General features: G+C 58.8%; 5 protein-coding genes across 5 annotated transcripts; 4 read left to right on the top strand and 1 right to left on the bottom strand.

Moving 5' to 3' along the window:
• Positions 1-470: 470 nt before the first annotated feature.
• Positions 471-2,591, top strand: K437DRAFT_262762 (DEAD-domain-containing protein; the record flags this gene model as incomplete). Its single annotated transcript, XM_013387996.1, has 3 exons — positions 471-531; positions 648-753; positions 821-2,591. The coding sequence occupies 3 exons, from the start codon at positions 471-473 to the stop codon at positions 2,589-2,591; spliced, it is 1,938 nt and encodes a 645-aa protein (XP_013243450.1).
• A 3,921-nt stretch (positions 2,592-6,512) lies between these two features.
• K437DRAFT_223820 (uncharacterized protein) lies at positions 6,513-6,988 on the top strand (the record flags this gene model as incomplete). Its single annotated transcript, XM_013387997.1, has 2 exons — positions 6,513-6,797; positions 6,881-6,988. The coding sequence occupies 2 exons, from the start codon at positions 6,513-6,515 to the stop codon at positions 6,986-6,988; spliced, it is 393 nt and encodes a 130-aa protein (XP_013243451.1).
• Positions 6,989-8,010: 1,022 nt separating this feature from the next.
• On the top strand, positions 8,011-10,532 carry K437DRAFT_223799 (long-chain fatty alcohol dehydrogenase; the record flags this gene model as incomplete). The annotated part of the gene is made up of 3 exons (XM_013387998.1): positions 8,011-8,109; positions 8,203-10,314; positions 10,416-10,532. 3 exons carry the CDS (start codon positions 8,011-8,013, stop codon positions 10,530-10,532), a joined length of 2,328 nt encoding a protein of 775 aa, XP_013243452.1.
• On the bottom strand, positions 10,438-12,367 carry K437DRAFT_256319 (uncharacterized protein). Its single transcript, XM_013387999.1, has 2 exons — positions 12,005-12,367; positions 10,438-11,922 (listed from the first exon to the last, which is right to left on the bottom strand). The coding sequence occupies exons 1-2, from the start codon at positions 12,152-12,154 to the stop codon at positions 10,915-10,917; spliced, it is 1,158 nt and encodes a 385-aa protein (XP_013243453.1). The 5' UTR covers positions 12,155-12,367; the 3' UTR covers positions 10,438-10,914.
• Positions 12,368-12,605: 238 nt separating this feature from the next.
• K437DRAFT_262764 (uncharacterized protein) lies at positions 12,606-13,710 on the top strand (the record flags this gene model as incomplete). The annotated part of the gene is made up of 4 exons (XM_013388000.1): positions 12,606-13,146; positions 13,218-13,409; positions 13,437-13,520; positions 13,601-13,710. The coding sequence occupies 4 exons, from the start codon at positions 12,606-12,608 to the stop codon at positions 13,708-13,710; spliced, it is 927 nt and encodes a 308-aa protein (XP_013243454.1).
• Between the last annotated feature and the right edge of the window lie 76 nt (positions 13,711-13,786).

Below are 13,786 nucleotides of genomic sequence, written 5' to 3' on the forward strand. Positions count from 1 at the left end.
CCTCAAGCCTTTCAAAGACGAACGGAAGGAGACTTTATCGCTTCATCGACTGGAACTGGATTCTGGCAAGAGAGTTCCGCGAGTGGCGCAAGTCGCAACCCTACTGAGTTCTAGTAAGGGGGAGATTCTCGAGCGGAATCGAATGCTGGTCTGACAAAGACGGAAAATCGAGAAATTTTGTGCTGGTCTGGGGCCCTGTGAGTACTCTGTTGCAGTGCCCGCCCACACGACACACTCTGTAGGAGACTGCTGCCATGCCCTTTCTGTCCACCACCCGCCACCTTCATCCGCCGGGCGGGTCTGAAAATTTTTTCCCCGCCATCCACCACCCTGCAAATGACTAGCGATACTACCCCCCCTCTCCCGTGAGGTTTAACTTCATCCATGCCCACCACCAACAACAAAGCCACTCCCCTAGAAGCAACAACGGCTCACAAAGACACCCATTTCACTCCTCCAACTACACACTTATGACGGTTCCAAATGGTACAGCTCCGGCTTCTGGCGCAGATGCGCTGGCTGCCAAGTTCAGTGAGTGCTTTTGCCCATCCCTCGCGTGCGCAGTCGGCGTCGTAACGCGTCGCGACTTGCGTTCCTCCTTAGTCAACCGACATTGGGTTTTCGCTGACACTACTGTTGACCTGTAGACAAGATGGGCGTAAACGGAAACGGCGCTCCTCGCAGCGCATACGTGCCTCCGCACCTGCGCAACTCGGGTGGCATGTCTGGTTCGGCCCCGGCATTCAACGCGAGGTGCGTCCCCTCGCCAACAGACAATCCCCCCTGCCATTTGCTGACCCATTCACTTCTATCCCTTCAGGTCCGACAATGTTCCTCCTGCGTTCAACGGAGGTGGCTTAAGCAATGGCGCTCGCCGCGGCGGCGGTGACCGCTGGGACAATGCCTTCTCTTCCGGCGGACGTGGCGGTGGTTCCGGTGGTCGCAGTGGCGGTGGCGGTGGTTTGAGTATGGACGGCTACGGTAGCTGGAAAGACGGCCAGCACATCCCTGGCCCTGTCAACATGCGCACACAGAAGGAGCTCTTCGGCGACAACGAGGCTCCCACTGGTCAGGGTACTGGTATCAACTTTGACAAGTACGGTGACATCCCTGTCGATGCCTCCGGCCGCGACGTCCCCGACCCGGTCACCGAGTTCACCAGTCCTCCCATTGATCCGCATCTGTTGGAAAACATCAAGTTGGCTCACTACACCACCCCCACGCCGGTGCAAAAGTACTCGATCCCCATCGTCGAGCAGGGTCGCGACTTGATGGGCTGTGCCCAGACCGGTTCCGGAAAGACTGGCGGGTTCCTTTTCCCCATCTTGTCTGCCCTTTTCACGCATGGCCCTCCCCCGCCCCCGCCCGAGATGGCCAACGGTGGACACGGACGTCGCAAGGCATTCCCTTCGACGCTCATCCTCGCCCCGACGCGTGAGCTTGTCTCGCAGATCTACGAGGAGGCGCGCAAGTTCACCTACCGCTCGTGGGTCCGCCCCGCCGTTGTCTACGGTGGTGCCGACATTGGCCAGCAGCTTCGCCAGATCGAGCGTGGCTGTGACCTGCTCGCTGCGACTCCCGGCCGTCTTGTCGACCTGATGGAGCGCAGCCGCATCAGCTTGGCCAATGTCCGCTTCCTTGTTCTCGACGAAGCCGACCGCATGCTCGACATGGGTTTTGAGCCCCAGATCCGCCGCATTGTTGACGGCGAGGATATGCCAGGCGTCATGGCCCGTCAGACGCTCATGTTCTCCGCGACGTTCCCGCGCGACATTCAGCTGCTCGCCAAGGACTTCCTCAAAGAGTACGTTTTCCTCAGCGTCGGCCGTGTCGGCTCCACTTCGGAGAACATCACGCAAAAGATCGAATATGTCGAGGACGAGGACAAGCGCAGCGTTCTGCTCGACGTACTCGCATCGATGCCGTCCGGAGGCCTGACGCTGATCTTTGTCGAGACCAAGCGCATGGCCGACATCCTCAGCGACTTCCTCCTACGCAGTAACATTGCCGCCACCAGCATTCACGGTGACCGCACACAGCAGGAGCGTGAGCGCGCTCTGCAGCTCTTCCGCACGGGAAAGACTCCGATCATGGTCGCCACCGCCGTCGCGGCGCGTGGTTTGGACATTCCCAACGTCACGCACGTTGTCAACTACGACCTGCCGTCGGACATTGACGATTACGTCCACCGCATTGGCCGTACCGGTCGTGCGGGTAACACGGGTGTTGCCACTGGCTTCTTCAACCGTGGCAACCGCAACATCACGCGCGACCTCATGGACCTCCTTAAGGAGGCCAACCAGGAAGTGCCCTCGTGGCTCGAGGCCGTTGCACGCGAAAGCGCCTTTGGTGGCGGTGGCGGACGCGGCAGTGGCCGTGGCCGCGGCCGCGGACGTGGTGGAAGCGCCAGCTTCGGCGGCCGCGACGCCCGTACTAGCGGCGGCACCGCACCGGCCCGTGGCGGCGCTGGCGGATTTGGCAGCGGCAGCGGCACTGGCGGTGGCAGCTACGGTGGCCCCCCTCCAATTGGCGCCTACGGCGGTGGTGGTGGTGGCGGCAGCTACGGCAGTGGTGGTGGCAGCTGGTGGTAAACCGGTTGCCTGTGGTTTCTCGCTTTCGTCTTCGCGCTCGCGTTCGGCTTCCGTTTTCAGTTTCAGCTGCACCAACCAACAACAAACCAACGACTACACTGGATTCTCACGCTCAACAGCCCACGTCCGGCAGACGGGCTATGTTTTCCATCTTTCAACTCTCACATAGAACCTTCACCATCGGGATCAGCAATCTCCAGTCTCTCTCTGCAAATACTCTGCAAGGCTTGGCGCATTCACATTTAGCATCATCATACATCATTTAGATGGGGAAATAATGCAACTTTTCTCTACTCTTCATTCTTTCCCCTCACCGGATGAGGTTTATGCTCACTCAACGAATGCGCAGGGCACACGGCGGCAGGGCCTACTTCCTCATTTGGGCACGGGACCGCAGAGCAGGCAGGGCAAGGCAAGGCATCGCAGCGTCTTTTTCTTTCAGCATCGCATGAGACGCGTGCGATTTCTTGCACACGGACGGACATTTTGAACTGCAAGAACAAGTGAACAAGGGCATCATAGACTGGCTCTCGCCGCGGACGTCTCTTCTACGGACGAGACTTGACCGCACGGAAGCAATAACGCGCACGCACGCATGCACGCATCTTTCTCTCTCTCTTGACGACTCGTTTATCCAACTCGGGCACGGATCCGGCTTCATACCCCATTTCAGCACAATAGACAACAGAGCTCGACTTGGATAGACAAGCTTCAAAGCACACAGGCATCACTCAGAGAGCGGAGGTCGATTCTTTTCATCAACCACTTGTTCACTCTGCGGTCGTCATCACACAGCGACTCGATTTCATGAAGGTTCCCATTCATCTTTTTTGTTTCTTCAACATTTTTCTTTCTCCGCACATGGGGTATCATGTGCATCAAGCATCGATTTCGCACTGCACCCGTTGCTTTGCCGCTCGGTCGCGGTGCATGGTGTGTGCCGCTTGTGGCAGGCTCTCCCAAGATACCCCGTCATCGCCTTTCTGCCGGCACAGAGGAGGTTCCCTCCTTTCGATCCAACCTGTTTTTCAATCCATATGTTTGGACTTCGACCTTGCATAGACGACGGTAATCATTTCCATCGCTCTGCGTGTTCGCTTTTTCACCCTTTCATTTTCGACAATTTTACGCCTACGATTCCTACTATAAAAGGGTGTGCTGTTACTGTATCATTAGCTCTAGACGCGAAACGAACGCCAAGAATGATCTCTCTCGGTGTCTTTTGATAAGGTGTGCTGATCTAAGTTGAGCGACCTGGCCTCTGGCTAGATGATGAGGCGGGCACCCGTCACATTAGATCCCATTGGAGAGCAGTGATTGGTGCACTTGCTATTGCGAGGTTGTAGCGCTATGGAAGCGGCGCCAGCTGGCGGGCGGGGGAGGCTCGAGGACAGATGGAGAGACTGGTCCAGTACCGCGAACAATGCAATACAAGTCAGCCTGGGTGACTGCCCCCCCCCACCCCACCCAACTCATTCTAGTCTGAGCCTCTCGTAGCATTCATCATGTCAGTTTGACAGGTCCCATACGCAAAGCGGAGAGGTACACACAGCTCGTTCGCTCGCACGTACTAAAGGTGCGCATCTGACGCCGGAGCCGCTCCTCATTGCAAACCTCGGCAAGGCGCGGCGTTCGGGACTGAAGGACTGAGGCTTTAGCGCTCAAGTCGGGACCTTGACTGCATGAACAGCAGCAGCGATCCTGCTTGCTTTCAAAGGCTGTCTTGCGCCTGCGTATTGGATCAGTTGCTAGGGTTTTACTGAGGCAGGGCTTTCAAAATGATCAGGGGATTGGACGGTAGGTCCTGGAGGGTAGAATGGGCGCTGCAACCCGGGATGGCACTAATGCTATTCTCTCCCCTGCCTGCTGTCACTCAGCACTACTCCATGAGCGGAGGCTCATTCAGACCTGTCCGTTCTCGGCGCTCAAGGACACGCGAATAGGCATCGATTTCAATGTATATGTGCGCTCCTTGCTGCAGGATCCCGAAACAGCCGAACCGTTTACGGTCGCCATTGGCGGTGCGCCGCTCGCGCTGATCGCGCTGATCGAAAGCGATCTGCGGGCGTTGGAGAAGGCGCGCATCAAGCCCGTCTTCGTCTTGTCCGGCCTGCCACCCAGCAAGAGCAGGCGGCCGTTCAACTTTGAAGACCTCAGGCCGGTGGAGAGGGCGAGAGCGTGGGACCTCTATGAGAAAGGCGAGGTTGATGGCGCGACTATTGCGCTGAATAGGAGCAATAGCATCTCGCCGCCCGATTTGGTACGCGGAGTTTTGAGAGCGTTTAGACATCGCAGTGTCGAGTTCATCGTCGCACCATATCTAGCATCTGGTCAGGTGAGCGCATGCATCGTTGTTGCAGACGTTCGCTGCTATCGGGACACCCGCGCTGAATCCCTCGCTTTGCGGTGACCCAGCTCGTATACCTCGAACGGCATCCAAAGGGATTCATCCATTCCATGTACGGGACCAACGCTCTTCTGCTCTTTGACGGTGTGGATAAGGTCATCCTCTCTCTGAACTCCAAGAAGGAGACATTCGAATTTGTCAGCAAAGCTTCGGTACTCGCCGAACTCAAGTGCAATGGCGAAGAACTCCTCGACACCGCTCTTCTATCCGGCTTTGACTTTTGCCCCACCTTCCCGCCACTGCTGGACGGCACAGCCGGCCCGCACTACTCTCAACCGGGCTCCTTGCATCCAAAAGCTGTTGCCGACTTTGTACGACAGTACCGAACAGGAGTCAATGCTTGCTTTGCCTTTGCCGGCCATCCGCAAGTCGCGCGACAGAATTACCTCGACCACTTCTGCCGAGCACGGTGCTTGGTCAAGTTCTCCATTGTCGTGTGCGCAGAGGACGGCAAGGTTCTGCCGCTTCCATTGGCCCTCCCATCACCGCATGCTCAGGCAACTGGCAAGGCCGGCAGCTCGCAGCAGCCAATGAACGGCGGGCCAAACGCCATCAAGCCAGTCAATGGCTCGCTGTCCGGTGCTTCCGACATTCCCAGCGATCTGCACGAGGTTTTCTCGCGCCGATTGCCAGACGAGCTCTTTTTCCACCTGTCACGCGGTCTCATCGGGCACCAGGTCATCGGGCATCTCACATCGAGCTTCGTCGTCGAGCCCGAGCCGTTTGACAATGGGGAGACGGATGACTACAAGCGTTTCCTCAAGGAAGTCATCACCGAGAATCCGCAAGGTCCGCGTTGCGTATCTATCGCGCTTGCATGTCAGGCACTCAACGGTTTCTGGCTTCAACGCAAGGTCCACGCGGTCTATTGGTACCAGCCGAATGTGGACCATCTAATCCCGCATGAGTCACAGCCGACGCAGCAGCTGATCGCGCGCGTGAAAAACTGGAACGTGTCTGCGCTCTTCATCGAGGAGGAGCTGCGACGGCAGAATAGCTCGACGATCGACATTGCGCTCTGCCTGGGCGCAACGACAAGCAGCCAGCTGGCCGAACGCACCAAGACGCCTCGCACGTCTACAACACAGCCGCTGGAGAAGAAGGACGAGATCGTTGCGAACGTCATCTGGCGCACGCTCGAGCTGCGGGGTTTCCTCAACCACGATCACCTGCACACATCGCTGGCGCGCGCGCTGTACCTCGCGCTGAAGCAGTCGCGGCTCAACGACCGGTTCCAGGAGCCGCTGTACATTGCGCTGGAGCTGCTGCGCGCCAACGTGCTGCATGCGAACTGGTACGGCGGGCGCGTTTTCAGCGGCGGGCCTGCTGTCGGCGACAATGAGGCGGAGAAGAAGCACATGCTTCTGGTGATGCGCGTGTTCTCGCTGGTACAGATGACATTCAAGCCCAAGAAGTGGGAGGCGCCGCTGTCGCGCGAGCTGCTCGTGTTCAACTCGTTTGTGCGGTCGATGACGCGCTCGATGCGCACGCTCGTCGAGACAATCGCATCGAGCATGCTGCTGCGCGGCGATGCGCGGCGCACGCGTGACGACTACCTTCTGGAGATTTCGCTGTCGCTGCCGTTCCAGACGGACACGAATACAGGCCTGGGAATCGTGATCAAGTGCTTCCTGGAGGGGCTCATCACGTACCACGGCAGCAAGGTCACGCCCGAGGAGGCGGATAGCGAGAGCGTCAAGGAGGCCAAGGAGACGATTGCGGAGATGCTCGAGAGCACGTTTGAGAGCGTCAAGAACATCAAGCACGAGCTCGGCAAAGGCTTCCGGTTCTGGAGAGCTGTGAGTGGCAGGGAAAGAAAGAGCGACACATGCTCGCTTGCTGAACCTGATTGACTCGCTCCGACGCTGGCGCCTACCGACAGCTCATGATCAGCGTCCGGCTGCTGGGAGAGGAGAAGTCCATGTCGCCCGAGACGGTGGAGCAGTTTGAAGCGGCAGACCGATGGCTGGCGCCGATGAACTTTGAGTGAAAAGGAGGAAGCAGGATGCATGCAGGGGAGCATGCGCGGTCCAGGCGACGCACATGCCTATCCACCACCACCATCAGCCCGCCCCTATCTCTAGCAGATGACACAGCGATGGCGCATGCATGCCATGCATGTAGAGGCCGCATGTATGGACGTGCTCTCGTCAGAAGGAGATGGTGAATGCAGCAGAAGCTGTCATGCTGTTGTTGGACAGAGAGTGCGTGTGAGCGTGTGTGCGTATGTGTGTGGTACGGTGGATACATAGCCTTCTATCTTCTTGCCTGAGTGCGAGTGAGTGCGCCAGGAGCTGGGATGGGATCGGACAAAGAGCAGGCGGGCGGTGCGGTGCTGAGCCAAGTGGGCACTAGGGTATTTGCGCAGGGCGGTGACGAGTGACGAGGCGCCCTCTCGGCGATCGGTCATCGGACCATTCTGACCGACAAATCCACGTCGGTGAGAGTGGCCAGGTGCGTCTCCCCACCCAGCGCGCACTCACCCGGCCTTCCCCCTCCCCATTTGCTCCCCACAAAGGGCACACACACTTTGGGTGGACGAGACATGGCTGCCACGGGGCCCGTGTGTGAGCTCGGCCTCCGCTCTTTTTCACGGCCCGGTTTTTTTGACATCTCGCAGTTGGAGAGTCTAGTGCTCAGTGCCTGCTTGGCGGGGGAACAGAAGGAAGCCAGCCAGCCACATTGCGCGTGATACATGAGAGTCGTAACAATACTATTAGTAACGTTAGCGGCAACATGAGCAACACCATCCATCCTTGCGACGCATACCACGCCCCTGTGGTCTTTGCATTGTCCTGGGCCGTCATCACGCTGTAGTCTGGACGCCCACACGGAGAACAGCTTCTTCCGGCGGTCCCTGCTGCAACTCTCCTGGAATCCTCGACTTCTTTGACCGCTGCGGCACCTACCTTTCCGGTCCAGACCATCACACCGCCGCACATTGCGCCAGCCGAATACGACAAACGCCCTCCGCCAAGTCGCCACATAAAGATGAGCGCGCCGCAGACGACGATGCCGCCTGCGGTGCATCTCCAGGGAGACCCGACGAAGAATGTATTTGGGAAGCAGATCATCAAGCCGGAAGAGCTCCTCAACGAGTCTCAGAAGAAGGTGCGTGCCTGCCCGCGGGCCACTCTCTCAGAGATGACGTGAGCTGGCAGAGGATCGAGCAGCTGACAAAATGTTTATGTGATTGCCGCCCAGGTCCTCATCGCCATCGGCGATGCCATTGTGCCTGCTCTGCATGGTGAACAGGCAGCTTACCTCATCTCCCAGCTGCCCACAAGCGCCACAGACCGTCAGCGCGAGCTGGTCGCCGCTTTTGCCCGCGAGGGATTCATGGACCGTGCTGACTACCTGCTCAGCTGCCTAATCCGTCAGCTTTCCGTCACCGCGTCCAGCACGGCACTCGGCCAGATCACGCTGCTACTCAGCATCATCGCCACCGGCCCCGGCTGCCTGGTGATGACCGGCTCCTACGGCCCGTTCTACGACCTACCCAGGGACAAGCGGGAAGCCATCCTCCTATCCTGGTCCGTCTCCCGCCTGCCCGCCTTCCGCAAAGCGGCCGCTGGTCTCAAGTCGGCCATCCTGCTGGTCTACTACCGCTTCGTCCAGGAGGCATGGGAGGCAACCGGCTACCCGGCCAGCACATCCCTTCCCTCGGGTATCAAGGCCACCACGCATTACCCGTACAAGTTTGAGAACGACAACCTCCCCTTTCTCAACACCGACGAGGAGGTCTTCGTCGACACCGAGGTGCTCATCATTGGCTCTGGATCCGGTGGCGGCGTTGCGGCGGCCCAGCTCGCCAAGAGGGGCGTGCAGGTTCTCGTCGTCGACAAGGGCATCTACCTACGCCCAGAAGACATGACCGGCATGGAGTCGCACGGCTACCAGAGCATGTATGACGGTGAAGGTATCCTGCTTGGCGAAGATGGACACATCACCGTCCTCGCCGGCTCGACCTTTGGCGGCGGCTCGACCATCAACTGGTCCGCGTCGCTCAAGCCGCGCTGGTTTGCGCGGCGCGCCTGGGCTGAAAAGTACGGCGTTGGCTACTACGCCTCACCCGCTTTCACCGCGGACCTGAACTTCGTGTGCGACCGGATGGGCGCGTCGACGGCGCACATTCAGCACAACCTCAGCAACTCGCTCCTCGCGCTTGGCAGTCAGCGCTGCGGCATGGAGTGCGTCCCCGTGCCACAAAATACGGGCGGAAATGTGCACTACTGCGGCAAGTGCCAGTTTGGATGCCCCTCGGGCCAGAAGCAGGGCGGAGTCGTCACCTGGCTAAAGGACGCCGCCGAGCACGGTGCCAAGTTCATGACCCAGACGCACGTCCAGCGCATCCTCTTCGACAAGAGCGGGCGCAAGGCCGTCGGCGCCAAAGCACTTGTCCACGGTAGCGGCGGCAGCAGCAGGTACGTCACGATCCGCGCAGCCAAGGGCGTCATCTGCGCCGGCGGCTCGATCCAGACGCCTGCGCTGCTGCTGCGCACTCCCGAGCTCAAGTTCAACAAGCAGATCGGCAAGAACCTACATCTGCACCCCACCACCGTTGTCACAGGCTTCTACGACTTCCCAATCAATCCCTGGGAGGGCTCACTGCTCACCATGGTCAACAACGCCGCCGAGCTCAGCGACCCCGACGGCTGGGGCGCCAAGCTGGAAATCATCGCCACGTCCCCCGGCTTGCACGCCGCGTTCACAAGCTTCTCCAGTGCGATCGACCACAAGGCCAAGATGCTGCAGTACTCACACGCGTTCCAGATCATCATCATCAGCCGCGACCGCGATGGCGGCCAGGTCGTCATCGACGAGCGCGGCGATCCGCGATACACGCACCCGCTCACCCCCCACGATCAGAAGAGTATCATTAACGGCATCCTCGCCGCCTGCGACGTCCACCTCTCCGCCGGCGCCCGCGAGATCTCCACAATGCAGTCCGGCATGCCCGCCTTTGTCGCCGATACGGCTCTGCCCGCGGCAGCGGCGGCCAAAGGTAAGGGCGCCAGCACCGAGCTGACCGAAACGCTCCTCGAAGAGACCAATCGGATCCCCGGCACGAGGTACCACCCGCAATCGGTCCCTCGCGACCTGCGCGACGCGCGCTACGTCGCGTGGAAGAAGCAAGTCCTCCAAGCCGGCGCACGTCCGCTGGCCATCGCCCTCGGATCTGCGCACCAGATGAGCAGCTGCAGGATGGGCGCAAGCCCGCGCTACTCGGCGTGCGATCCCGAGGGACGCATCTGGGGCACCAAGGACCTGTGGATCGCTGACGCCAGCATCATGCCCGAGGCCAGCGGCGTCAACGTGAGTGCTCGGTGCATCGCTGCGCATCTGTTGTTGCGAGCACAGAATGCTGATGTAGTTGCCTTGCGTGTTTTTCATTCTTTGCTTCACTCTTCCAACAGCCGATGGTCACAACGATGGCGTCGGCAAACTACGTGGCGCGCAACGTCGCCAAGCAGCTTGGAAACGACAGCGTCCGGCCGCTCAACGAGGCTACGCAGCGCGAGGCTCGTCTATGACGGAGCGTCAGGCGTGCATCGGCTCGGAACGGTGGCCACTTGTATGCGCGCACGCAATAGCACGGGACGGCGCGAGATGGGATGATGCGGTGATTGCAGCAGTCTGTTTGTTGGGAAGGGGGGAAGCAGGCGGGCGAGGAAAGGAAGTGCCATCTTAAGTATACAGGCCTCCGGGGCTCAGGTGTGGTCGGTATATTTCTGGTGGATGTCCAATGCAAAGGGAATGTAAACAGATCGCGTACAAGCGAGGTATTGCCTGGCTTGTACTTTCCACTCAAGGGTCGACGGATGATGGAGGGTTTCAGTTCTGTCCTATTGGGGTGAGGCTGCGACGCAGATAGTATGAGAACACACGGTCACATTTGCAACTTTTTTTTTAATTTCAAAATTCAGATACACTAACCACCTCTCGCTGCGGTCCGATGTCGACGCGCAAGCCTTTACCGTGCCATCGTCTGGCTTCGTGCGTGACTTGTTCGGCCCACAGCTCGTAGCCGGGCATGTAGCGCTCGACGAAAGTGCGCACCTGCTCATCCGTCATGCCTTTTCCGCCATTAGACGTCATCATCGTGTGCTCGGCCTGCAGGCGCCATTGGAAGACGTTCTCCAGGCCGCCCGCTGCCGATGCCGATCCGGGCGCGGTTGCGGCTGCGCCGGTAGATGAAGTGGGCGCGACGGGACGCAGTTGGATAAAGTCGTCGATGAGCGGATACCACTTTCGCTCGTACTCCCCGAGCCGTTCATCAAGCTCGAGAAGGCTCTCTATGTTGTGCTGTAGAAAGTATGGCGCCTTTTCACCGTCACTCTGGTTGTCATCGCGGGTCTTCAGCTCTGGCTTGGCTCTCTGCACCGCCTCCTTGTATCGACGCTCAATCTGCTCGCGCCCGATAGGAGCAAAGCCGAGACACCACCCTTCAAATATCACAATGTCCACCGGCGCTTCAACTTGTACCGTCTTGTCACTGCGGTCTCCCTCGCCGTCGAACTGGCTTTTGTCAAAGATGGGCAGATGGACGCTACCTTTCGTCGCGATGGCATATTGCGAGTCGGCGGCGAAGCTGCCGTTGATGCCGCGCAAGCGCTGCAGGCATACCAGACCAAGCTGCATGTCATGAGTACCAGGCTGTCCGCGCCCGTGCAGGAGCTTGTTGCGCGGATGAGCGGCGGCTAGCTCCGTCAATTCTTGATGCGTCAGGTACAGATCTGAATAGAGGCGACGGTTCTGTTCTGTTAGCGCGCCAGGGAGGCTGCGCGTCGAGTTACTCGCAAGCTCACCGTCTATGCTGAAAATCGCGACCCTCAATGACCTGCTACCAAACGGCGACTGCGCAAGACTTTCTTTGAGTTTCGTCGTGATGGTGGTCTTGCCTGCCAAAGTCACGCCGCCAGGGTATGGTCGTTAGGTTCAGGGAACGCTTGCGCCATGCGGTAGCTCACAGACTCTCCTCACCACTTCCTTGCGGCCCTTGCAGACCGACGATCAGTGGCGGTGCACTCCTGGTAGCATCAGTCATACAGCGCCACCTGGTCAGATGGCTGTGGAAGCGTCGCTTGATGTGTTCCGTGAGCAGACGCTCCTTGTAGGTGTTCATGTCCTCTCTGTCCTTGCGCTCAGCGTCCATCGTGGCTGGCCGTTTCCCCAGGCTACTGATGGCGAGAAAGATAATTCTTGCATTCGCTATTTCACACCTCCCAACGGCCAGGCAGTGACTCTGCCGGGGTCATCTGGCATATAGAATCCCACATATTTTGAGCGGGTGTAGTTGCATTCAGCGACGATTGTTCCGTAGATGGAGATATGGGAAACTTCTAGGTGTGGGGAGCCAGCTTGCCCGGGTCCTCCGTGGGGCCGATGCCGAGCGGGGGCTCTGCTACGCGGGGGGGTTGGCGGGCACTATTGAATTGATGGCCGCCGCAAGCAATGCGTGCAAGTTGAGTTGCAAATCACACGATCACAGATGCTGGATTCATCCCAGCAGCCGAGCCAACCATTATCGATGAGCCGAAATTCATCAACTGACAGCAACCAGCCCGTGTACGCTGCGCATGCATACCTTTTAGACCAGAGAGGGAATGGCGGATCGCAAGTCGGGTCCGTCTGCTTTTGCTAGCGACCCTCTACCCACGCTTGACCACCTCGTACACAAGGTCAACCCAGGGCAGCTGGAGCGCGCCATTTCAGTGTTCTCAGTGCTCGGCTTTACGGTCAAAAGGGGCGGTAAACATGCTAATGGGCTGACGGCAAATGCGCTCATCACCTTCCCTGATGGGGTATATCTCGAGATTATCGCTTTCCAGGAGCATCCCATCGCTGCTACCGGCGAGCTGCAAGCGCAGTTTGAAACAAGACGGCGCAAGCACCCCTGGTGGAGGAATAGCGCGGGGTGGATCAACTGGGCTCTGCTTGGCGGTGCAGAGAATGGGCAGACGGCTGAAATCAATCAGCGCGCCGAACAAATCGGCGTTCAGATGCGGTACAGCGCTCCGATAGCGGCAGGCCGTACCACCACCGAGGGCAAGAAGCTCGAGTGGAAGATCAGCGTGCCAGAAGGCAATGTCCCACGGTCAGCAGTACCGTTTTTGTGTGAGGACGCCACTCCAAGGACTTGGAGAGGTGAGAACACGCTCGTATCACCAGCTTTGGCCGTGGAAAAACGCTCATAAATGGGCCGTCTCCCTTCCTAGTCCCTCCGCCGGATCCTCCCCACCGCAATCGCAGCAGCGGAATTTCGGCCCTGACGATCCTATATCCGCCTGGCGAAGACTCCCAGACTTTTTCCCTGCAGAACTTGGCAATAGTACTGGGCGAAAAGTTCACGCGCCATGTCACGCCAACGCAACCTTCGCTGCCCGTGACAACGCTTGACCTCAGTGTTGGTACGCCTGCTGGCGATCGAATACCAGTCCACGTGCGCGTCGCGGATGATCCTAGCGAACTCAAATGGGTCGCAGAGAACGGTGCTGGGTTGTTCGAAGTTGAGATTCGAGGTCAGTAGGCGGTGGTCTCGCAAATGATGAACCCGAACCACAAGCGTGCAACTTTCGTGCTGACGGTCGATCCTTGCCAGTCGCCGCGGATCAGCTGCCGTCTTCGGCGCCGCCTGACGGGCTAGAGCAAACTACACAAGACGAGCACTGGGGACGAATTCGTCTCCACCCCGTCTTCAATCAAGCCTGATGTTGTTTGCATCACTTGCTAAAGAAAGGCGGCGGGCGTGTATTATTGCGCGCGAAAAGTACATATATGATGGCGA

This window comes from Tilletiaria anomala (genome assembly GCF_000711695.1).
Source record: "Tilletiaria anomala UBC 951 chromosome Unknown K437scaffold_37, whole genome shotgun sequence".
NCBI classification, from domain to species: domain Eukaryota; kingdom Fungi; phylum Basidiomycota; class Exobasidiomycetes; order Georgefischeriales; family Tilletiariaceae; genus Tilletiaria; species Tilletiaria anomala.